Source organism: Budorcas taxicolor, chromosome 15, assembly GCF_023091745.1.
Source record: "Budorcas taxicolor isolate Tak-1 chromosome 15, Takin1.1, whole genome shotgun sequence".
Classification (NCBI taxonomy): Eukaryota; Metazoa; Chordata; class Mammalia; order Artiodactyla; family Bovidae; genus Budorcas; species Budorcas taxicolor.
The window spans coordinates 35,895,815-35,920,773 of record NC_068924.1 but is presented as its reverse complement, the minus strand read 5'-3'; the positions used below and the strand labels follow the sequence as shown (position 1 = coordinate 35,920,773).

The window sequence follows — 24,959 nt, the reverse complement described above, 5'->3', positions numbered from 1 at the left end:
ACCTCTAACTCAGAACCTGCTTCTCTCCTGAGTTAACTGTCCAACAGCCATTGTTCCCCTCATGAGGAGGCCCGTGCTCCACCCAGATTCATTCTAGGACCCCACTTGTTGGTCACTCTTCTCTCCACACTCTGCCCATCCTGTCTTTTCTTTAGGCATTTTAAGTCTCTCCCATTCCACAGAACCTCTCTTTCACCTCTGCCATTGATCGGCAGGGCCTCCTTGATTTTCATGAGCTTAATCATCCTTGCAATTCCTTTCACTTATTTGGCACTTGGACCCCACATTGTCAGGTGCCCTCTTATGTGTCTGTCCTAACTCTCGAGTCAGATTGTATTTCCCTTTCAAGGCAGAAAGGACTAGTAAATCTTTGCCTGAATCCCAAGCATCTACCATAAGCTACACACATTGATGGCGAGCATTTCCAATCTAATGTCTTACTCTGTCACATGGTTGCAAACAGCAATAATGAAGCCAGAATAATATTTATCTGCATCAACCATACTTCATATACAGTCTCTTGTTTAACCTTCCCCACAACCTTATATAGTATATTCATCACTTTCATCTTCCAAAGGAGTACACAAAGGCACAGAAAAATAACAGGCCCTAGGTGACCCAACTAGTTATAGATGTGGTTTTGAAGTGAGATGATCACCAATCAGTCTGTGAAGCTGAGTTTTGGACCTGGATATGACTAATTTCAAAGAACCCTGTTCCTTCTTTGATTATCAGTATTCCCCCTAGACCTGGGGAGATAATTTTACAATAATCAAATTAATGGTCTGGAATAAGAAATATTAAACTTGTTGCCAACCTCCCTTTTAGGAGTGTCATTAAATTGGAGAATTCACCATAGAAAGTTTTTGGTAAGCTGACATGATTTTTAAAGGAGTTCACTAAAATGTTTCTTTAGAGAAAATGCTTGCTTTCTTGTCCCCATTTTACCAATGGAAAAACTGACATTAATTTTAATATTAATATTTTAATATCAACATGGACAAAAAGATCCCAAATCTATGGTTTCTTTTTTCATAAAATTTACATTGATCCTCAACATGGGGAGAAGACAGTGTTAGAGTGATCTTCTTCCTTGAAACCTACAGAAGACTCTTGGCAGCCTAGAGAGTACAGAGAACTACAGCTCCTGGATAGTGACTGTATAAGACACCCTTTGTGTTATTTCAGAGCCAATACTGTTGACCTCATTTACAAAAAGATATAATGGGCAAATCAGGGTTGCACCAAAAATAAAAGTATTTCTATCCACAGTGGGAACTGGATCTAAGCTAAAAGTGAACGTCTGCCAGAGTGCTCCCAAGAGTTCATTTTGACCACCAGACTTAGGACAATGCTGAGAGGGAAACAGTGATGGGAAGAATGCATAAAGTACATCTACATGCAGAGTTTTCATACATATTCTCCATACCCAGTTCTACACCTACAAGCTGAGAATGAGAATCATCAATATGTCAATACCTAACTCCATGAAAAAAAGAGAGTAGAACACATATGCAGAGACGTACACAAGGAGACAGACATACACTGATATACAGACGCCTGCACATAACACATACTAACACACAGATTCGAAGAAAGACACAGATATAGACACACAGACATGTTTGCAGACACACAAACTCAGGCAGACACACAGACACAATGAGATATTGCCAAAGCACAGGCATACTTAGGGATGCACACAGTCAAATGGACACATAACAGACAGCCGGCTATTCCCACAAGACAGACTCAAGGACAGAAACACATGTACACACACATGAGTGCACGCACACAGGCAGCAGGCATACCTAACACAGACTTAGAGACAAGAAGCTATACATAAGGATGAGAGACTCACATAGACAGAGAGGCAGACTAATACACAGATTTACACTCACAATGAGAAAGACACACATAACTATTCACAGAGATGCACATGCATATGGCACACATTCACTCACACACACATTCACTCACATGCACACACACTCACGTACAACCATAGCTAATGCGCAGTCTCTGAGCTTGTGGTCAGGACTCATCAGAACAGTTGGGCAGAGGTTGGTGTTGGAGAGGAAGGTGAAGACAGTCTGCTACTGCAGAAGAATGTGAAATTTGAAATCAGCAACTTGGAAGAGCTTCAACTTTGATATTACCTGTGCAAACGTAGGCAAATGATTGGAGCTCTGAACTGCATCCTCATCTGTAGAAGAAGAATGATAAAAAGTCTACCTCTAAGTATGAATGTTGGGATTAAGTGTGATAATAAGGTGAAAAAAATGCTGTTCAAATAATTTAAAAGACTGATATTTCGGTGGTGGATTATTATCATCACCTTCCTAAAACTGCAAACAGCAAAGAAAGCTTCTAGGAAGAGAAACAGGAAAAGCCTTATTCAACTCATCCACTGTATCCACTATTACAAAAGCTTACTGCTACTGCTGCTAAGTCATTTCAGTCATGTCCAACTCTGTGCGACCCCATAGATGGCAGCCCACCAGGCTTCCCTGTCCCTGGGATTCTCCAGGCAAGAACACTGGAGTGGGTTGCTGTTTCTTTCTCCAATGCATGAAAGTGAAAGGTGAAAGTGAAGTTGCTCAGTCGTGTCCGACTCTTAGAGACCCCATGGACTGTAGCCTACCAGGATCCTCTGTCCATGCGATTTTCCAGGCAAGAGTACTGGAGTGGGGGCCATTGCCTTCTCCAACAAAAGCTTAAGCAGGTCTTAAAAATTTTTTAAGATATAAAAACATAAAATATTCTACATCAAATATAGGCACAGAAAATTCTATTACCAGTATCAACTTAAACCAGCTAATATGAATGCCTACTGTGTGCCACTCATGCCTGAAAATTAAAATGTTCTATTTAGTCAAATACTCTGATTAGTCAAGTTATCATACATAACTTAACGTCATATTTGGCACCTCTATTTGCAAGGATTATAGTGTAACAGTATAAGCAGGACTAAGACTGAATTTAGCACTTTGAGCCTTATGGCATTTCAGAGCCACCACCATGAACATTTTAGGAGCATGTAAAGCTCACCCTAGGACCTGGAAAGGACACAGCACCGAGTGCCAGGGACATGAGGTCTGGTCACATTCTCACTCATGCATGCCTTGCTGGTGGATTTGGGCAAATCACTTCTTCCCATTGCAGTTTTCTCGTCTATAAAATACAGGGCTGTGCTAAATGATCTCAAAGGGCTCTTTTGGCTCCAATTCAACTTTCTAATAGTGTGATAGACTGAAGAAATGCTGGCTAATGGGGTTTCTGTTGAGAGAAGGCTGAATATACTAGTTTTTACTATACTTCTATAAAAAGTGAAAATATTTGTAACTTTATATATCTGAGAGGAAAAGGTTCATCACCATTGGACCAGAGAAAATACAGTCAACTCATTGTCATGATGAATATTATGTAAGACTATAAATAGGTTAAAGGATCTTTCTGGGGTCTCCGGAAATCCAAGAACTGAACAGACATTAGATCCCTAATTCCTAGGACAAAGGATGCCTGGATGCCAGGATGCCTGTAGCCAACATCTGTGAAATGGGAAGCCCAAGTCTGGAGAAAGTTCACCTGGTTTTAAACAGAGCCCCTCCCTCCCAGCTCAGGGAAATGCAGATGGATCCAGTTCCCCAAAGGCAAGCAGATAACAAAATACTAAAGGGTGTTTTCAAGCAGTAGCTTAGGTCCCTCCAAGAGTCTAAAACTGTGACTCTAGATAGATTTTTTTTGTTGTTGTTAGACTTAGGAGACAGCTTGTACTATCTTGAGGAGCTTTGTGAAAATTTAGGAAAATAGTTTAGAACCTGTTCAGTCTTTCCAAGGCTATGTTTTAAAATGAATCCACTTTAAATGTTCATGTTTTACTAGGTTTTTAATCATACGATTTGTCATTTAAATGGTCTAAGTCTTACCTTTAAAGACTTCTTGGCAATCAACTGACTTGAAACCCAATATTTTGTTTCAATTGAGAATCATAGTTATATATATTTTTCTTTAATGTGCATTTTTAAAAATAACTGAAACATTTCTGACAACATGTGTTTTGAATTTTCTGCAAGTCAGACATTTTTAAATTGTTTAGTACATTGAATGGATCCTAAAGGCTATCTAGGTGGTGCTGATCTACTTTGGAATCTAAGGATTCTTTAGGAATATTTAATGCATTTTCTGATGCGGGGTGACACATCATGCTAAACTTGTAACATTTCCTTCCTCTGAATATTGGAGGTCTTTTTACTAGAAAAGTCCTGCTTCTATGACACTAGGATGGGCTCTGAGCTCAAGAAGACAAAAGAATCTAAGGCAGATTTAAATAAATTTCAAATGGAAATCTACCTACAGGAATGCTCTTAGAAAACATACAAAAAAGGTGATGGATCTTTTAAAGGCATGGTCCAGGACACTCAGCTTATAGACTTTTGATTAATTTTCCCACAACCAATGAAACTATCAATAATCACATCTGAAGACACTGAGGCTCAGAGAGGCTACGGAGCCAGTAAGCAATAGAATCAGAATCTGAAGTCCAGCTCCAAAACACATATTCTTTATCTTTTCCGCATTTCTCTAAAGGTCTCTCTCATTCTTTCTTTAAGCTACCATGATATTCTTCTAAAAATGTAGCTCAGATTAAATGTGCTGCATCTGCAAGCACTTTTTTTTTCTTTTTTTTTTTCGCAAGCACTTTTAATAGTTCACAATTATCTTTAAAGATAAACCTGAACTAACCATGGCAATGATCTGTTTCAGCCTGCCTTCCGATCATGTCAGACACTGGATGAGGCCTGACACATGGATTATTTTATTGAATCTTCTAAACAACTCCTTGTGCTTAGAAACTATGAATTTTCTCATCTCTTATGTGTAGAAACCAGGGCAGTATAACTGCATATCTTTTGTTCTTATGTACAACCTTAATCAAGTGGATGGGAAAGATAGGAAGGAAGGGAAGATGGTAAGAAGAGACAAGGGGAAGGGGAGGGAGACAGGGAAAGAGGGAGGAAGGGAGGAAATATTTGTTAAATGCCTAACACATATATAACAAAGAAGGCGATGGCACCCCACTCCAGTACTCTTGCCTGGAAAATCCCATGGATGGAGGAGCCTGGTGGGCTGCAGTTCATGGGGTTGCGAAGAGTGGACACGACTGAGGGACTTCACTTTCACTTTTCACTTTCATGCATTGGAGAAGGAAATGGCAACCCATTCCAGTGTTCTTGCCTGGAGAATCCCAGGGACGGAGGAGCCTGGTGGGCTGCTGTCTATGGGGTGGCGCAGAGTTGGACATGACTGAAGCGACTTAACAGCAGCAGCAGCAACACATAGAGAAGGTATTTGCTAGGAGATTGAATATTGTATCATTTAATAATCAAGTCCTAACATTTTTGCAGTTGAGAAAAGTGAGATTCTGAGATATAACAACTTAGTAAGCCAGGGTTGAACCCTGGTTACCTTTCTACTACACAAGTCCAACACTGTGCTTTGTAAATAGTAAGTACATAAAAGGAAATGGAATTGGAAAAAAGTGTGTTCAAAGGATAAAGAAGAACACAGGGTCAGTCACAACATTCAAACCAAGGCAAAGAAAGCTAGGTAAAAATGAATGGATCTAAAAGATAAATGACAAGGTCTGTTAAGAAACAGCCTGCAAAATTACTGTAGTTCTCAAACATGCTTGAGTATGTCTCAAGCTTTTATGAGGACCTATTAGAGAACACCCATGTTTCATCTAAGAAACTGCTGTATTATATAGTAGAAATACTGGGGATCTTGTAACATATTTTTCTATTTTTGTTTGGTTATCAAGATGTTCACAGTCAAGTCTGTGGTGCATCTCTAACAATTATGTAAATATGCATGACAAGAATTTTTGTGCACTTACCTTATCCCAGCTTTATCTATTTACCTTATTTTCCTATACTTCACTTTTCTTTCCCACTATCTCCTCCATATTTAGTTTTTATCTTGTTTTATTATATGTCTTACTGCAAACCACCCAAAATTGTTTTTGCATTAAGATGAGTTATAAATGTAAGTAACAGAATTTTATTAACTTTTTGCTCCTTAATTCAAATAGAATAAAACCAGTAATCATATCTAACTGTATACAATGTTTGATTAGTGAAGGCTATTCTTAAAGTTAAGGGCAATACACTGAAAACATACACTCTACATACATACAGTCCATAATCTAGGATGATATGTATTCAAAGCATTCTCCTGGCAGTCTCAAAGGCCCTTTTAGAGGGGCCACTAGACCAAAACTAGTTTTATAATAATACTAAGACATTATTTGTCATTTTCATTCCTTACCTTTCATGACTGGTCAATGGAATTTCTCTGAAATTACACAGCCTTGTGATAAAGCAACAGATTGAATGTAGAAGCAGAAATAAGAATCAAGCTGTCTACTATTAAGCCAGACATTAGAGACATTTGCAAAAAGCTAAAACAAAGCCATTTTCCAAGTTTTTCTTTCGAAGAATATACGTGGTACTAAAAATGTTGTTTACATTAATATCTAATGGGTTTATTGTGATTTGTAAATGAATAAATATTTTAATTTTTCAGTTTAAACATCATATATGATAAACATGTGTGTGTATGTGTGTAAAGGAATCCTAGGACTGAAAAAGTTGAGAATAGCTTATCCAGAAGGATTAAGAGAGTAGATCTAAAAGAATTAAGGGTTAGAAAGTACATAGGAGAGTGGGAGCCTACATCTATAAAATCGTTACTATTGGTAAATTTGTTCCAAACTTACAAAACTTCCAAACAACTCTTTATGCAAAGTTAACTGTGATGTGTCAAATTTTAACCCTTTCACTGGGAGATCCTTTAACTGGACATGACCTTTTGATTTAAAATATTTGTTGTAAACAAAAGTCTTATATTTATTCCTTTCTCCACTCCAACCCTAAGAAGTATCTTGCACCTTTTAAACCTAGATAAATTCTCACCATCCTTTCCATTTAACCTGCAGAGAAGAAAAGAGCCAAACAAGTTTGTTGTTGTGTTTTATGAATTGGGTCTTAAACTAGTAGCTAGGCAACCAATCAAGTAGCCCTGACAACAGAAATAAAAGGAACTTAATGATAACATTCAGCCAGGAGTCTATATCCAGCACTGCTTAGCTGTTCAGTATTACTGGTTCAAATGTAAAATCTGACACTAATAAAACTTACATTTTTTTTCTAATTTATGGCAATTTTGGTCTGTGTATGCTGTTTTAGAAATATACTATCACAGTTATAAATATAGTTAGTTACTCCTTTCAAAGAAATATGCATGAAGCATATATATCTAGGTAGACTTCTTTATCTCATTAAAATTGATATTTGAAACTCAGATGTATGTCTTGTTTTAGATTTTAACTAAAATTGCCCTGTCAGTCTCACAGAGCTGTGGGGAACAAATGAGACGAGAGAGCGGTAACGAAGAGGCAAAGTGATCCAGAGCTGGTGTTAGGCCCCTAATCTGCAAAACAAGGACAGGATTATCTATATCTCTGAATTTGGAAAGGTTCTAGAGAGATAACATATGTGATAATATTTCTGAAACAGAAACACTACAAAAATGCTTCTTGTCACAATGTTAAAAGTAGTATATAATTTTTTTTAAAACCAACTTTTGCTCTGCTTTGCAAAACAGGGTGTTATAATTAGAATCTGTTCCCTTCCTGTAAAATCTCTAATATGCCCACAACACTCTTAATTCAAATTATCAATATTTTGGGAATGAGTTGACATTGGAAAAAGCACAACTGAAAAAGCACAATGTTAGTCAACTGCTTCGAAAAATTACCATCCTGATTAATCAATGCTATACACTCCTTGAAAACAAGAAAACCTCACTAGTCTGTGTGCTATATAAGAAACTCATTCATTCCAAACACACTTTGCTAAATAATTTGCTCACAGTTCCCTTACACTTATTGTTGTATGGCTACATTGATCATCTGTCTGAACTTATCCTGTCATGCAACAATGACTATCTGAATCAATTGTGTAAATAACAAGGAGCTGTGGCAACTGACAATGTGAAGCAGAAGACATACAGTTTATTTTTCATTTCCAATAAAAGAGGGCAGTATTACATCAGTGTAATACTGATATACTGTTCTGAGGTTTTTGCAAAGTATGGATATGAAGCAAGAATCTACACTTGTGAATAAATGAACAATTGTGTTTTTTAACAAAAAGGAACAGGTTTACAATGTACCTTAGTGATTGGACTGTTTTTCTATTTACTTGACTGAAAATATCATATTGGCATGAGAAATGCATATAGTTATCGGGAATCAGGTTAAGTATTCTCAAAAATCATGGATTGAAATTTTAATTTTCTGGAAATTATTAAAGTATATATTAAATTAATGGGAACAAAAGTCCCTAGCACACTGATATTATAAAATTTGAACATTATCATGTTGGCTATGAGCAGATCCTATAGCAAATAGCTAGAGTATTCAAGTTACTTTAAGAATGAAAAAAAATGTATATCTTGAGTTTGTAAGAAGGTGCCTGTTAGTTCCTAACTACGCTTCTACTCTATCTTAAGAAATTTTGGCTTCACGGAGCAGTAGGTTAATCCATTCACCTTTGGAGAGTCTCAGAGAGTAAAAATTTAATGAAATTAACAATAGGTTGGACAACCTGTCTGAGGTCTTACAGTGAAAAAGGACTAACAGTAACAGAGCATCTCTTGTGTCAGATATGTGCCCTATGTATATTTTCCCTCAAAACAAGCCTTCAAGGAAAGGCCATTTTGTACCATTTTATAGGTATGTTCATTGAGACTCACAGAGGTTAAGTAACTTACTCAAATAACACAGAAAACCACACAGGCTGCTTCCAAGATTAATCCTAGAAACTGAGACTCCAAAGCCCATGCTCTTTCCAATACACCATGCGCTCTAATTCTATCACTGCTGCTGGTTACTAGCCACCTCTTCTGTTTCTCTGTCTATACTAGCATCATTAGATCTTCTGCTTTCTGACTGATATCTTTCCAGGGCCAGAACCAGTGGACATCATTGTGGGGAAGAATGCCTTTTCAAAACAGAAGGTGAAACATATACAGAAACAGGGGGCTCAATGCCTTTCTGCTTCACCATTTTTGTTATTTTTACCCTGTCTTATTCCACCAAAGGTTTTAGATTGCAAATGTAAAAAATACTTTGATAAGCAATAGTTTAAATACCTTATAGAAAATAAGTAAACAAATCTGGTACTTTTCTGAAATTAGAAATATCATTGATGAAGAACTAGGAAAGCTGAGATTTAATTCCTGCTCTGACACAAATTCACTATATGACCAAGCATAAGTCATGTTCTTTCTCTAGGTCTCAGTCTTCCTGTCTGTGAACTGAAGGTGTTGGACCAGATCAAATGTTATGTTCCCTTCAGCTCTTTCACTCTATAGTTTTAATCCCACCAGTATACTTCAAAGGCAGACAGAGTGTGATAATAGTGTTCATGGTAGTTCATTTTGACATGCAATGTGGTCAAGAATTTTTCTTGAGATTCTTGGAAGATCAAGGGAACAGCAGTCCAGGCCACATGTGTATAGATGTGCAATCGGCCTATTTAGGGTAACTCTGATCAACAGGTAATCAATCTACTGGCTCCTCAAGGTTATTAAGATAACCAAAATAACCAGATATCTAAGTTACATCATACCTATGTAGGAATGTACTCTAACCAATCACTGAGTCAGCATTCAAACACTAGGGAAGTCAGAAAACTTACAAAACGCACTTTTTAACACTAAGAAGGCCCACCCTACCTTGCCTCTCTTCTAGCCAGATGTCCTTAGCTTAGCTCTAAGGACCTTTAGAAGCAGCCTATTTAAAATCCTACAGTGTACTGTCATGACTAAAACACTCTCTATCTGAGAAATGTCAAAACAATGAAATTTAGTAAGAAGTTCACCTATAATATGATCAGATTGCCCTGGCACTGTCATAGGTTGTTCTTGCTGCAGAAAGTTAAAACCCAGGGAATAAACTTAGACTTCTGCTGGCAAGACATTCATGATCCATGCACAGCAGCTATTTTGAAATGATGGAGCATGAAAGCTCCTAAGGTGCCGTTACAGTCTATTGTCCCTAAAATCTATATATTTAACAGACCCTAAATATCCTGTGACACAGTCAACCAGAACAACTCCATTGGTGCCGTTCTGGCTGATCAAGTTAACAATGTTTCATTTCAAAGTGTCAAAATAGGAGTTTACCCAGTAAAGTGAAATATATCCTGGGTCAACATGTATTCATATGGATGTATATGTAATTCTGTATGTATTATAAGGGTTTCCCAGATGGCTCAGTGGTAAAGAATCTGCCTGCCAATGCAAGAGACATGCATCCAATCTCTGGGTCAGGAAGATCCCCTGGGGAAGGAAATGGCAACTCATTCCAGTATTTTGCCTGGAAAATTCCATGGACAGAAGAGCCTGATGGTCTACAGTCCATGGAGTCACAAAGAGTCAGACAGGACTGCGCAACTGACACTCACTTTCAGGACTTCCCTTGTGGCTCAGCAGTGAAAGAATCTGCCTGCAATGCAGGAGACCAAGGTTCGATCCCTGGTTGGGAAGATGCCCTGGAGAAGGAAATGGCAACCCACTCCACTATTCTTTCCTGGGAAATCCCATGGACAGAGGACCCTGGTGGGCTACAGTCCACGGGGTCACAGAAGAGTCAGACACGACTTAGCGACTAAACAACAAAAACAGCAAACCCCTGTGTCTGTGAAGGAAATGTTCCCCTCAGTTATGAAATACACAAAACATGTTCTGTATGCATCTAATGTTAGTAGATGTCACAAAAACAACTCTACGGAGGAAATTGTGATGTACTGCTCAGATTCCCCTGCAGGACTGATTTGTTTCCTCACCTGTAGGGAATGTTTTGCTCACCCTCAGCTGTTGGCCCTCTTCAGTATAGCCTCAACTAGAGTCACACCTCACCCAAGATTAAGTCCCTTTCCCAGGGCAGCCCTCATCTAATGACTGGTTCACACAAATGTATGAAAGCTCACTCCTTCCATCCAACTTGAGACAATTCTGAATGGACATGGCAGCCTCAAAGCTTCATATGCGGTTGGCTAAGGCCTTGGATGAGACTGCATCACAGTCCGATTCTGCTTTCATCCTTTCCCTTCCACAGGTGGCAATCAGAAAGAGGACCTGCTACCCCCACAAACCTGCTTGCTAATCTCCATCTCAGGCTTCCCCGGTGGCTCATCAGTAAAGAATCCACCTGTGATGCAGAAGATGCAGGAGACCCGGGTTCAATCCCTGGGTGGGGAAAATCCCCTGGAGCAGGGCCCGGCAACCCACTCCAGTATTCTTGCCTGGAGAGTCCCCAAGGACAGAGAAGCCTGGCAGGTTCCAGCTATAGGGTTGCAAAGAGTCAGACACAACTGAAGTGACTGAGCATGTATCAGCACACAATCTTCATCTCACAGTCTGCTTCTCAGGGAACTCAAATCTGTGACACACTCATTTTTAAACAGTGTCCAGATATGAGTGTGATGAGGTATGCTTTATAAATGACAAGATGTTGTGATAGAAATACTGAAAAATTCTCTAAAACTGCACTATGGTTTACAAGAATAAAGTCATAAATCTAATTTATGAATCTTTACATTTAAGGAAATCAAGATAATTCCAAAGATGGCAATTTTGAAGACAGTTAATGCTCAAAATTCTCCAAGCCAGGCTTCAGCAATACGTGAACCGTGAACTTCCTGATGTTCAAACTGGTTTTAGAAAAGGCAGAGGAACCAGAGATCAAATTGCCAACATCTGCTGGATCATCGAAAAAGCAAGAGAGTTCCAGAAAAATATCTATTTCTGCTTTATTAACTATGCCAAAGCCCTTGACTGTGTGGATCACAATAAACTGTGGAAAATTCTGAGAGAGATGGGAATACCAGACCACCTGACCTGCCTTTTGAGAAATCTGTATGCAGGTCAGGAAGCAACAGTTAGAACTGGACATGGAACAACAGACTGGTTCCATATAGGAGAAGGAGTACGTCAAGGCTGTATATTGTCACCCTGCTTATTTAACTTCTATGCAGAGTACATCATGAGAAATGCTGGGCTGGAAGAAACACAAGCTGGAATCAACACTGCTGGGAGAAATATCAATAACCTCAGATATGCAGATGACACCACTCTTATGGCAGAAAATGAAGAGGAACTAAAAAGCCTCTTGATGAAAGTAAAAGTTGAGAGTGAAAAAGTTGGCTTAAAGCTCAACATTCAGAAAACGAAGATCATGGCATCTGGTCCCATCACTTCATGGGAAATAGATGGGGAAACAGTGGAAACAGTGTCAGACTTTATTTTTTTGGGCTCCAAAATCACTGCAGATGGTGACTGCAGCCATGAAATTAAAGGACGCTTACTCCTTGGAAGAAAAGTTATGACCAACCTAGATAGTATATTTAAAAGCAGAGACATTACTTTGCCGACTAAGGTCCATCTAGTCAAGGCTATGGTTTTTCCTGTGGTCATGTATGGATGTGAGAGTCGGACTGTGAAGAAGGCTGAGTGCCGAAGAATTGATGCTTTTGAACTGTGGTGTTGGAGAAGACTCTTGAGAGTCTCTTGGACTGCAAGGAGATCCAACCAGTCCATTCTGAAGGAGATCAGCCCTGGAATTTCTTTAGAAGGACTGATGCTAAAGCTGAAACTCCAACACTTTGGCCACCTCATGCGAAGAGTTGACTCATTGGAAAAGACTCTGATGCTGGGAGGGATTGGGGGCAGGAGGAGAAGGGGACGACCGAGGATGAGATGGCTGGATGGCATCACTGACTTGATGGACGTGAGTCTGAGTGAACTCCGGGAGTTGGTGATGGACAGGGAGGCCTGGCGTGCTGCAATTCATGGGGTCGCAAAGAGTTGGACACGACTGAGTGACTGAACTGAACTGAAACTGACTTTGTCACAATCTATTTTACTAATCTTATTGTACATCACATATTTATCTTGTTTGATCTCAGAAGAAAGTATGATTCTCAGAAGAAAAAGTAGTGTTGTGTGAAACCTCATAAAATTAAGATGGATATTTTGATTATAAGAGAGCCAAGTCTACCATCATAGGAGTCCTTTAATATCATTCTTAATTTACTCTTCTGCAGGTAATGAACCTAACAAGAATAGATACTGGGTCTAGAAACTAAACAAAGCCTGTGCTTAGTTTCTCAGTCGTGTCCAACTCTTTGAGACCCCATGGACTGTGTAGCCTTCCAGGCTCCTCTGTCTATGGGGCTTCTCCAGGCAAGAATGCTGGAGTGGGTTGCCATACCCTTCTCCAGGGGATCTTCCCAGCCCAGGGATCGAACCCAGGTCTCCTGCATTGCAGGCAGATTCTTTACCGTCTGAGCCACCAGGGAAGCCAAACAAAGCCTACAACAAATATACGTTCAAAGCAGTGACATTATTTGCAACAGAGATAATGTAAAGGAGAGCTTATGGACACAACAGCCTTGAATATAATGGACTTTTCCAGCAACCTGAATTCAACCCCTATGAGATCCTCTACTGAGACAACAACTCTCTTCAACTGAGAAACCAGCGGTTTCTGATTCTGTTGAAGCCATTTTGCCACTTATCTCCAGAAGTTCAATTACATTGTGTGACATATTTTAGGACAAGTTGAGATTTATTAATTTTCAATCTTAACCTAATCTCTCATCTCTCACTGGTGGCTTCCAACACAAATTAAGGTGTTATTATTTCAGAGCCTCAGACTTCTTTCCTCTATATGAATTAAGAAAAGTCAATGAGAAATACTTAAAATTAACCCAGAGTATCTGAAGTTAGTAGAGTCTTAAGCTTGAACTTGAATCGATGATATAAATTCCACAATATAGGGTCACTGTGTCAGACAAACAGAGTCACTGCTGGAAGGAAGGGATGACCAGTGCCAATTTACTATTTAGGTAGTACAAACATTTCAGGATGTCGCTATTCTAAGCCTACTTAATGTGACAGAGGAGCTTCACTGAAAGGCAGAGTTGCTGTAACAATACTGAATTTATTTCTTATTTCCCCCACAACCTAAATGATGTACACACATCTGTTTTAAATATTCTCTATGTTAATACTCCAAACAAAAATTCTAGTTTTTCATTAGAAATATTTTTCAAAGAAATATTTTATTCCTAACATTAATCAAAAGCAAATGATTCTCTATAATTTAAAAACAAATGTGATTATTGAAAGGGCTTCCTATGTGGCTCAGTAGTAAAAGAACCCACCTGCCAATGCAGGAGGCACAGGAGATACAGGTTCAATTCCTGGGGCAGGAAGATCCCCTGGAGGGGGAAATGGTAACCCACTCCAGTATTGTTGCAGGGATAATCCCAGACAGAGGAAGGCTACAGTCCATGGGATCGCAAAGAGTCGGACACGACTGAGCTTGACTAAGCACACTCACATGTGATTATTTAAATAACTTGTTTTTTTGGTGGAATAAAATTTCTGAAATGTATTAATTCTAAACATATTTATTTAGTCCAGTGATATTTCAACTAGGGGTAATTTTGTCCTCCCTACCCCAATAGGAGATATTTAGCGATATCTAGAGACATTTCTGAGGGGTGCTACTGGCATCTAATGAGTAGAGGCCAGATTAGCCACCCATGACAAAGAATTCTCCAGCCAAAAATGTCAATAATGCTGAGGCATCAGCATTATTATGACATTATGAAATTATGACATTATGAAACCACGATCTAACTTAATAAATCTCAAGTTTCCATAGCTTTCTGTATCAACTCAGTTAGAAAGGAGTTAAACTATGTAAGTTGGTCAATATGCCATCATCTGAAACATCTAACTCTGCTTTCTTCTGCTGACCCTTCCTTCCATCATTGTTATGAGGAACTTGTATCTGTGGCAAAATAGCTCATTTGTTCTATATATTCAAAGATCACCCATAATTTAGCCTAAAAGGTATGGGAAACATAAGAAAGTACCCACTCTGTACCTGAGGCTTTGCTAGGTATATTCATATATATTTTATTCTGTTGTAGCCCAGATTACTACCCTCACGTTGCAGATGAAGAACTTGAGATTCAGTGAAGTTATTCAACTTACCAAATATCATACAGCTGGCAAGTGACAACTCAGGGCCTACCACTCCAAGTAAGAATATATACCTTTAAACTCATTAATACTTCCCACATATGCAAAGAAAACTGAATCACCAATGGTAGTTAATGTGGTGAGAAGGGTAATTAGCTTTTGACCATACAACTGTATTATTAGAAATTTTAGTAACCATATATCACTTTCATTTGAAAACCAATACAGTTTAAAAGACTTACATAAATCACTGACATCCTTCTCATACTAATTTTAGGATTCACCCTTGACAAAATTGTAAAGTAGGAGATATTCTCTGCTACATGTATCCATTCTCTTGCTTTTACCCCAATTTTCTACTCAGTAGCCCTATGTCTCCTGAGAAACATGTATGCAGGTCAAGAAGCAACAGTTAGAACCAGACATGGAATAACGGACTGGTTCAAAATTGGGAAAGGAGTATGACAAGGCTCCATATTGTCACACTGTTTATTTAACTTATATACAGAGTACATCATGTAAAACGTCAGGCTGGATGAATCACAGCTGGAATCAAGACTGCTGGGAGAAATTATCAATAGCCTCAGATAGGCAGATGATACCACTCTACTGCCAGAAAGTGAAGAGGAACTAAAGAGCCTCTTGATGAGGGTGAAAGAGAGTGAAAAAGCTGACTTAAAACAACATTCAGAAAGCTAAGATCATGGCATCTAGTCCTATCACTTCATGATAAATAAATGGGGAAAAAGTGGAAGCAGTGACAGATCTTATTTTCTTGGGCTCAAAAATTACTGCAGATGGTGACTGCAGCCATGAAATTAAAAGATGCTTGCTCCTTGGAAGAAAAGCTATGACAAACCTAGATAGTGTATTAAAGAGCAGAGGCAACACTCTGCTGACAATGATCGATATAGTCAAAGCTATGATTTTTCCAGTAGCCATGTACAGATGTGACAGTTAGACCATGAAGAAGGCTGAGCACTGAAGAATTGATGCCTTCAAACTGTGGTGCTGGAGAAGACTCTTGAGAGTCCCCTGGACAACAAGGAGTTCAAACCAGTCAATCCCAAAAGAGGGCTTCCCTTGTAGCTCAGCTGGTAAAGACTCTGCCTGCAATGCAGGAGACCTGGTTTCAATTCCTGGGTCAGGAAGATCCCCTAGAGAAGGAAATGGCAACCCACTCCAGTATTCTTGCCTGGAGAATCCCATAGACAGAGGAGTCTAGCAGGCCACAGTCCATGGGGTCGCAAGAGTCGGACACAACTTAGGGACTAAGCTATGGCAAATCCTAAAGGAAATCAACCCTGAATTTTCATTGAAAGGACTGATGGTGAAGCTGAAGCTCCAATACTTTAGCCACATGACATAAAGGGCTGACTCAGCGGAAAAGACCCTGGTGCTGGGAAAGATTGAGGGCAGGAGGAGAAGGGGGTGACAGAGGATGAGATTGTTGGATGGCATCATTAACACAACGGATATAATATAATGGATATGAGTATAACCAGACATAGAATATAGAGCAAACATGGAGTTTGAGCAACATGGAGGTGGTGCAAACTCCAAAAATAGTATGCTCAAACTCCAGGAGATAGTGAAGGAGAGGGAAGCCTGGCATGTTGCACTCCATGTGTTCGCAAACAGTTGGACACAACTTAGTGACAGAACAACAACAATCCCTATGCATAGCAGGTCCCAAGTGTATAAAAGTTTATGGCTTATCCAGCACCAAAAGGCCCACTATCCCCCCAGATAGTTTCTCCCTTACTTTATGTGAACCTTCTGCTAAAAGGATCAATCAAAGTAGGGGAGGGGGAGTTAAGTCATTATTAATTTAATGTATTAAATTAATATATTTATGTAATCTATTTTTCTATCTGTAGGAAACTGGGTCTTTGCAGATATAATCAAGTTAAAGTCACACTGGATTAGGGCGGACCCAAAGTTCAATAAGTGATGTTCTTCTTAAGAAGAGGAAGATTTGGAGACATGGGGATATACTAAGAGGGAAGACAGCCATGTGAAGAGGGAGGCAGAAACTGGGGTGAGGCAGATACAGGGTAAGCAATGGCTAGGATCACTAATTCATCAAATAATCAGCATTTTCCACCCATTGTTTGACAATAACCTCTCAACTGGTCTGCCTGTTTCCTTTCTTAGCCTTCTGAAGTCTGCTCTTGCACATTTTGCAGAAGGATCCTTTTTATATGTAAATCAGATCATGTCAATGCCCTGGACAAAAAGAATGTAGGAATTCTCATCAGATTCAGAGTGAAACACACATAATCCTTCCAAGGCCTACAGGTCTACCACACTCTGCCCCAGGCTATCACTTCTCTTTAGGTCTCACTGCTCTGCCTTTCCTCAAGTTGCTCTTGCTAAATTGGCCTCCTTGTCCTACACTCTAAGGGCCTCTAAGCCTATTGTTCCCACTGCCTGGATGCTCTTCATGTCGCCTGCACAGGGCTTCCTTCACTCTCTCTATTACATGACACCTCCTTAGAGTCCTTACCAGCCTACCTAAAGGAACAATCCTGTAACTGTATTTCCTTAACTTGCTGCTATTTCTCTCATGGCAATGATTCACCTTCTCCTGTTACCAACATTAGTCATTGTGTATTTGTTTATTTTTTTCTTCATCTGCATTCCCCTATCAGAATGTAAGCTCTATGAGAACAGAGACTTTTGTCTCATTTGTTCACTGTTGTATCTCCAGTGCCTAGAACAGTGTCTATTACACAATAAGCACTTGATAAATAATCTGATGAATCAAAAAGATAAACAAATGCATTTTGTAAGTTTCTCTGTTTTCTGTTTTGCTCAGGCTGATAGGAAACTTAGTAATAAATTCAATGATGAGTCATAATAATGTATTAGCCTTCACTGTGAGTATAGATGCTTTTTTAAAATATTCTGATAGTCTGTAACCTCATATACCCCCTTTATTATAAGATATTTCTAACCTTTTGGAATGGGACAGAAAAACACCAATGGCAGGAGTTTGGGTGTTTGGTTGGGTACCTGAGAGGCAACCCATACTAAGAGGGAAAAGGTTTATTTTTTAATCAGCAGTAATGCTTAAACATAATGCAAGACAGTCCTCAAGCTAGAAGCCCAAATCTTTGGCTGCAGGTTGATGCTTTGGAGCCTGAAAAGAGCCAGATAAAAATGAGTCAATGGGTCTAGCAGAGCCAGTGAAGGAGGGAAGCAAGTTTTACCTTTTCATTCCTACAGTTGTTCAGCCCCATATTATTCAGGGTGGACAGTTTCCCATCAACACCATGTGGCTGCTGCTGTTGTTGCTCCCGCTGGATCTGTTCTCGCATCTTCCGAGCCTCCTGAATAGCTTTCATCACTGTATCCTGATCCCCAAACAGGGCAGGAGAGTTGAGACTGGACAGGATATCTGCATACACAGGATCTATTATTAGAGGGTTGTAAGGTTAGACACAAAAAATACCGCTACTGTCCACCGCCCTGTAGAACGCCGCAGTCTTTGAGCAAGGAAGGGGCTCGTTTGCTATTAGGAAAAATGCAGTAGACCGCAGAAATCCGGGGTAACTGACATGTGCTGGGTTTTTTGTTTTCAGTTCTTGGAGGATACCCTAGCATTTCAGTTTATCTGGGCTCTGTTAACCTGCTTCCTCACAAATGAAGGTTCCTAGATTCCTATATAAGTATACACGCACACACACACACATACCTTTTCTGGTTATGTTTAACCATTAGTGGGAGAGTAGTTGGGATGAAAGTGGTAGGAAGGGGCACAGAGACATCTGTGCAGGCTGTCCATTATATTTAGTATGGTAATGCAGGAAAGCTGTTTCTGGCCCAGCCAAAAAAAGAAAAAAAAAATCTGTGAGGCCACACACATCCTTTAGTGATATCTGTATCTGTGTGTTCATACGTCCACTGCAGGAGAGAGGGGGTGGGAAGGAATACACCACACTCTCTGTTCCCCAGTCACTGGCTGGTTAATGAAGCATTCCACTCATGCTGCCTCCGTTACTTAAGAAGAGAATGACAACCCATTTCCTACCCACAACCTGAACACCCACTGCTCTCAGTTCTCTGTCTTCTTGACAGTGAGGCTGAATGTGTGGGAATGGAATTTATATAAGGATAAAGCTTAAAATAAAGTGAAAATATTTACTTTCATTATATTCCATGCAGCACAGAAGGACAAAATTTAAAATTAAACTAAATTTCCTCTATATCTTACATTTTATTGTAGATTAAAATCGATACTTTAGATTAGCTTTTCCAATTTTAGACAAAAAGAAGGCAACTGACTGACAGATTTCAGCTGCTGTGGTAAAGTTTAATGTGATGAGCTTGTGTGTTTCCTGGTATGAGCATTTTATAGCACACGTATGTGTGTATGTGTATATGTGCGTGTGTATCTGTGTATGTGCACACACCTCACAGAGACAGATGGGACAGAGGAAACCAGACTATGATCAAGCTCACGTCTATGTGTGTGCCGTACATGTGCTTATCACTCGAGTTTAGAAAATATTCCCAACACTATCTATGGAAAAGTTTTAGAAAGTTAAACAGCCACTTTTTAGCAAATAGAAACCCTGTATCTTTAGCTCTGAAGCTTTTCTGATTAAAAAAGAAAATCCATCCAGTATTGTGTGAACAAGGGTGCTGTTACTTCAGCTCATTTCTAGTTCATGATCTAAGGAATACACTCTGCTAAGATGTAAACTCCAAAAGAACAAGGGCCTGTACAGTCATTTTTGTCCCCCACTATGCTAAGTACAGAAAACAAATGCTTTCCAAATAAAATTTAGAAGTGGTTTATAGGAGGGCCATTTCAAGATCAAGCCTATTATTTATCCTCATGTTGGCTTTTTCCCCTCATCTCACAACTTTCAATAATCCAGTGATCATATTCACATGCTGGGAATGATTCATTTCTCTTTGCCACAGTGATCCCACTGACTTGGAGTGAAATCTCTGGGCCCCTAAAAGAGTGTTCTGACTCAAAAAGAGGATAGACTGCTGGGTAGATCCTAATGTCCCCAGTTTCAGTAAGGAAGATTTACATCTCATCATCAGAAGAGCCACTTAAGATTCAGCATTGTTCAGCAAACGTTCCAACTATGAGTTTTCAAAAGGAGCACTGAGTTATACGTGAGAAGACCTGGACTTTAGTTTTAACTCTGCTAATTAATAGCTACATGGCTGTGGGTGAGTCATTTTATCTGTAAGACGACAGTTTATTATACAAGAATAACAATAACATACTACCTGACTCATAAGATGATAGTAAAAAATCAAATGAGATAAGATAGACAAAATGTTTGGTTAAACTGTAAATGGCTACACTTATACATTATTTTATTTATTGCTGTAAGCAATTCAGGCTATAGAATTAAATAAAACATGGAAGGTAATATGGTAAAGAAATGCTGGTTTTAGTCCCAAATCCCTTTGAACTTCTGTGTCTTTATTGGAAAATTAAGAAACTTATAGAGCATGGTAATAATAATGTTCATATTTACTTGCCTCTCTGCCACTGACAAGTGCTTTCACAATTACTGTTTCATTCCACATGTATTTGTAAATGCGTTGGTATTTGGCTGTCTAGTCTATTTGGTTGCATGCCTTCTGGGTTCCAGATACCATGTTAGAGACTTTACATACATACATTTCTGTCTTAATTCTCATACCAACCTATAAGCTAGGAAATAATATTTCCTTTCCAGAGATTAGGAAACTGAGTTAAAAAAAATATTAAATAATTTTCACAGGGTCACACAGCTAGTAAGTAAAGGCTCTTTCTCAGTTCAAGGCTGCCTGATGCCAGATCCCATTTATCCCCTATACTTCTCACACCTGGGTATGACTATCCCTAGAGACAATTGGCAGTGTATCAGAGAATGTAAGAAGACAGAGGATCACTATGACATATCTTACTAGAGATCAACTTTATTTTATATGATGTCACTAAAGTGTCATTCATATTTGCTTCAGTGGAAAACTGATATGGGATAAGGTGTAAAATTCACATTTTACAAAGAAAACAAAGTTTCAAAAAATTCTGGACTTTTGGCAGGCAGCTTTTAGGCCAGGCTCCTTTAGGCCCTTGGAGAGTTCACGGCCACTCTTAATCTGCCTAGAGTCACTTCAGTGGCAAAGCACTGACTCAACACAGAAATTTCTAAGTCTCTGATTGCTGAATCTAACTCATCATCATTGGGAGAATGCACCCAACAGGATTTCTATTCTAACCTTTGCTGAAAGTTCTAGTCACCTAAGATGCCACACTGGGTTATGCTTTAGTAGAAAAGAATTTACTTTTACATTATTTACTTTCAGTATTTAAATTTTTCTTGGACTAAAGAATACTTTGAAAACAAGAATCAGTCATCATTAAATGCAGTTTGCTTTCTTTTACCTAATTCATAAGTCTCTTCCTGGTGTTGACTTTTCCATTTACCTAAAGAGGATCCTCTTCCCAAGCTTCCTCCAATGGGGCTGGGGATGCTGCTTTTGTTAGGCAGATTGACAGGGCTGGTTTTGCTGGCTGGGAAGAGGCTCTGGGTGGGAGAAGTTGGGGACTTTACAGGCTCAGCTGTCTTGGGTCGGGATGAGAGATTCAGCGGTTGCGCTGCTGCTTCATCCTACAAGAGTTTAACATAAATAATTATTAAAAAAAAAGACAAATGAAGCACATTATCACTTAGTAAGCCACAGTTATTTTACACCTCAGAGACAATGCCACATTCTCCACAATAATAACAAAAGAAGCTAATTATCTACCTCCTTGAAGATTCATCGGAAGGAAACCTCATTAATTTCCCTGTGTTATGCTTCTATTTACATTAACTGTGTAGTTGGATCATTCTTTTTGCCAAATTAAAATCTGAATTAGCTCACATTACAGCTTAATTTCCTAATGTGTTTTCAGGGATCCAAATTAACCTAGGGCATTTACAAAGAATTATTTAAAATTTCAGCAGCTCTGTAGTGCTTTTGTGTTATTCTCTCTGAAAAGTTCCTGGAACTATAAATGGGCTCTGCCGCTAATTTTTTAATATATATTTTAAATCAAACAATTGCAAGTACTTTAAAAATGGAAACACTGTAAGCCTTCTTCTGCTCTCCTGGGCCTTTGCCCAGAGAGCCGCATGCCACAGCATGGCTTCTATGTGGCTTTCTGGGTGTGGGCGCTCTTCATGGTCTATATTCTGGTTTCTATTCATGTTTAAAATTAATTTTTCTAAAGAGCAAACACACATTATAATTATGTTTTACATACCATGCTATATGCAATTTATTTTTCATGTCTAAAGTGATGTCTCTTTATATTCTTTGCTACATATATTTACAGAATGTCTATTTTAAGATGCCAGTTCTTCTATACTGAGCACAGTATTCAAATATCTGGCTTGTAACTCTGGTTTTACCAGGAGCTTGAAAGCTAAGCTCTTTACCTTTATTTTGTTTCATTTATTCTGCCATGTAACACCCTTAACACTTCCATCATTCTAGAAATTTAATTGCAATATGAACATACTCATTTAAATGCTAGGTTTTTAAGATCTGCAGTATTGTGTTTAAAATAAAATTTCCAGCAAATGTTAACTCCTCTTTTGCTTCTGAGAAGGCACAGAGAACTTGCTTTTCACGTCATTGTTTAGAACACACAGTAGAGCTTGGAAACTGAACTTTCTCCCCTATGGCAAACATGTCACTTCTCTGGGACTCAATTTCTTCATCTATAGAAAAGAGGGCCTGATTCTAGGTGATCTCTAAGGCCTCTTCCAGCACTAACGGTCATTGTTTGAGTGGGAACAAAAAGGGAGGCCAGAAAATAGTTATCAGGAGGGAGGATTAGAAAGAGAAAATGAAAATAACATGCACAAAAGAGCCATTATGCCTAACATTGTGCTAGATATTTTCAAGTATATTAGCTCATTTAACTACCAATAACTATGAGACTGGGCAGTAGTATTCTACATTTACAAAGAAAGAAGCAGCCAAAGTGATAAAATGACCATACAAAACCATACATGGAAGGACAGAATTTGAATTATAGTTTTTTAGGCTCCAAATCCCAGGCACTTTTTTTCTTTACTGAATTATCAGATAAAATAAGTCATTTGTTTGTTTGTTTGTCTTGGTAGGAAATAAGTAATCTGGGACATCTATGGTGCAATGTGCTTTTATCTCTATCTAGACATACGATAGGTTCTCAGGAAACATAGTTGCATCCCTCACAAACGGTGCTTAATTAAAGTTTACTTGCCTTTGCTCTGAATTCAAAGGATATTTAGACTAGTTAGTTCCTTTACTCATTTCTCAATAACAGTGATTTCTAAGTTAGGTATTTAGTTAGTTTTCTCCACATTTCTTTTACTTCACCAAGTTTCTTATGATCCCTTAGTTCAGCGTCTTCTTCACATTTGGAAAATCTTCAGCCATTACTTTTTAAAACATATTTTCTGTCCCTTCCTTCTCCTTCTGGGGCTCTATTTGTATATATTAGGCCATTTGATGTTCTACAGCACTGATAGTCTTTTTTTCTATGTATTTCATTTTGGACAGTTTCATTGTTATGTCATCAAGCTCACTAGTCTTTTCTTCTGTAATATCTAATCTGTTGCTATTCCAAATCAATACCAATCCAGTGTACTTTTCATCTCAAACACTGTATTTTTCATCTCCAGGCATTCAATATGAATTTTCCATGTCCTGCCTTATAATGTTCATGTTTCTTGAATATATGGAGTTTATAATATCTCATTTTATAATTCATTTTTGAATATAGGCAAACTTCAGAGACATTATGAGTTTGGTTTCAGACCACTGCAATAAATCAAATAACCCAATAAAGTGAATCACATGAATTTTTGGTTTCCCAGTGCATGTAAAGGTTATGTTTATACAATACAGTAGTCTATTAAATGTGCAACAGCATTATATCTAAAAACAATGTATACACCTTAATTAAAAATAATTTATTGCTAAAAAAAATTTCTAACCATCATCTGATTGTGCAGGATTGCCATAAACCTTCAATTTGTAAAAAGTACAATAGCTGTGAAGCACAATAAAGTGAAGCTCAATAAAAAAGTATGACTATATATTCTAATTTATTATTTAGTCTTACAATTCAATAATTTCCATTTCTACCAACAATGCCACTGAGCATGGGAAGCCCTGATTAACTCCCAATCAAGTCAATTCTTTTCCACCATGGCAGGCCTGCTGTTCATCCTCACAGCTTGTCCTGGCCCAACAGATACTTTGTGGGTGAAGAGAAGCAGATATGCTTACTTCTTCACTTGGTCTAGCTGAAAGTCTCTTTTAAGAGCTGTTTTTATTGTCTTATCTAGTAATTTCATCACCTGTGTTATTTTGAGGTTTATCTCTAATAATCGATTTATTCTTCTCATTATTTTTCACATTTTCTTGCAAGCCTGATAATTATTGAACAGATGCTCCACACTGAGATTTTTACAGTGTTGGATTTCAGTTTGTATGTTACCTTAAATATTTGTGGACTTTGTTCTAAGACATGGAGAGCCTTATCAGGTTTGCTTTTAAACTGAGTTAGGGAGGTATAGGGATAATTTGGCCTTACTAGAGAAGGCAATGGCACCCCACTCCAGTACTCTTGCCTGGAAAATCCCATGGACAGAGGAGCCTGGTAGGCTACAGTCCATGGGGTCACGAAGAGTCAGACATGACTGAGTGACTTCACTTTCACTTTTCACTTTCATGCATTGGAGAAGGAAATGGCAACCCACTCCAGTATTCTTGCCTAGAGAATCCCAGGGATGGGGGAGCCTGGTGGGCTGCCGTCTATGGGGTCGCAC

The 24,959-nt window shown here is 38.7% G+C and overlaps 1 protein-coding gene across 3 annotated transcripts in view; it reads right to left on the bottom strand.

Moving 5' to 3' along the window:
* SOX6 (SRY-box transcription factor 6) overlaps positions 1-24,959 on the bottom strand; it is a 708,935-nt gene that overhangs the window by 61,480 nt on the left and 622,496 nt on the right. For all 3 annotated transcript variants that reach the window (XM_052652397.1, XM_052652398.1, XM_052652399.1), the window contains exons 11-12: positions 21,575-21,758; positions 18,342-18,529 (exon numbers count right to left, since the gene is read on the bottom strand). In XM_052652397.1, the coding sequence (XP_052508357.1) occupies positions 18,342-18,529; positions 21,575-21,758 (372 nt within the window). The remainder of the gene's footprint in view (positions 1-18,341; positions 18,530-21,574; positions 21,759-24,959) is intronic.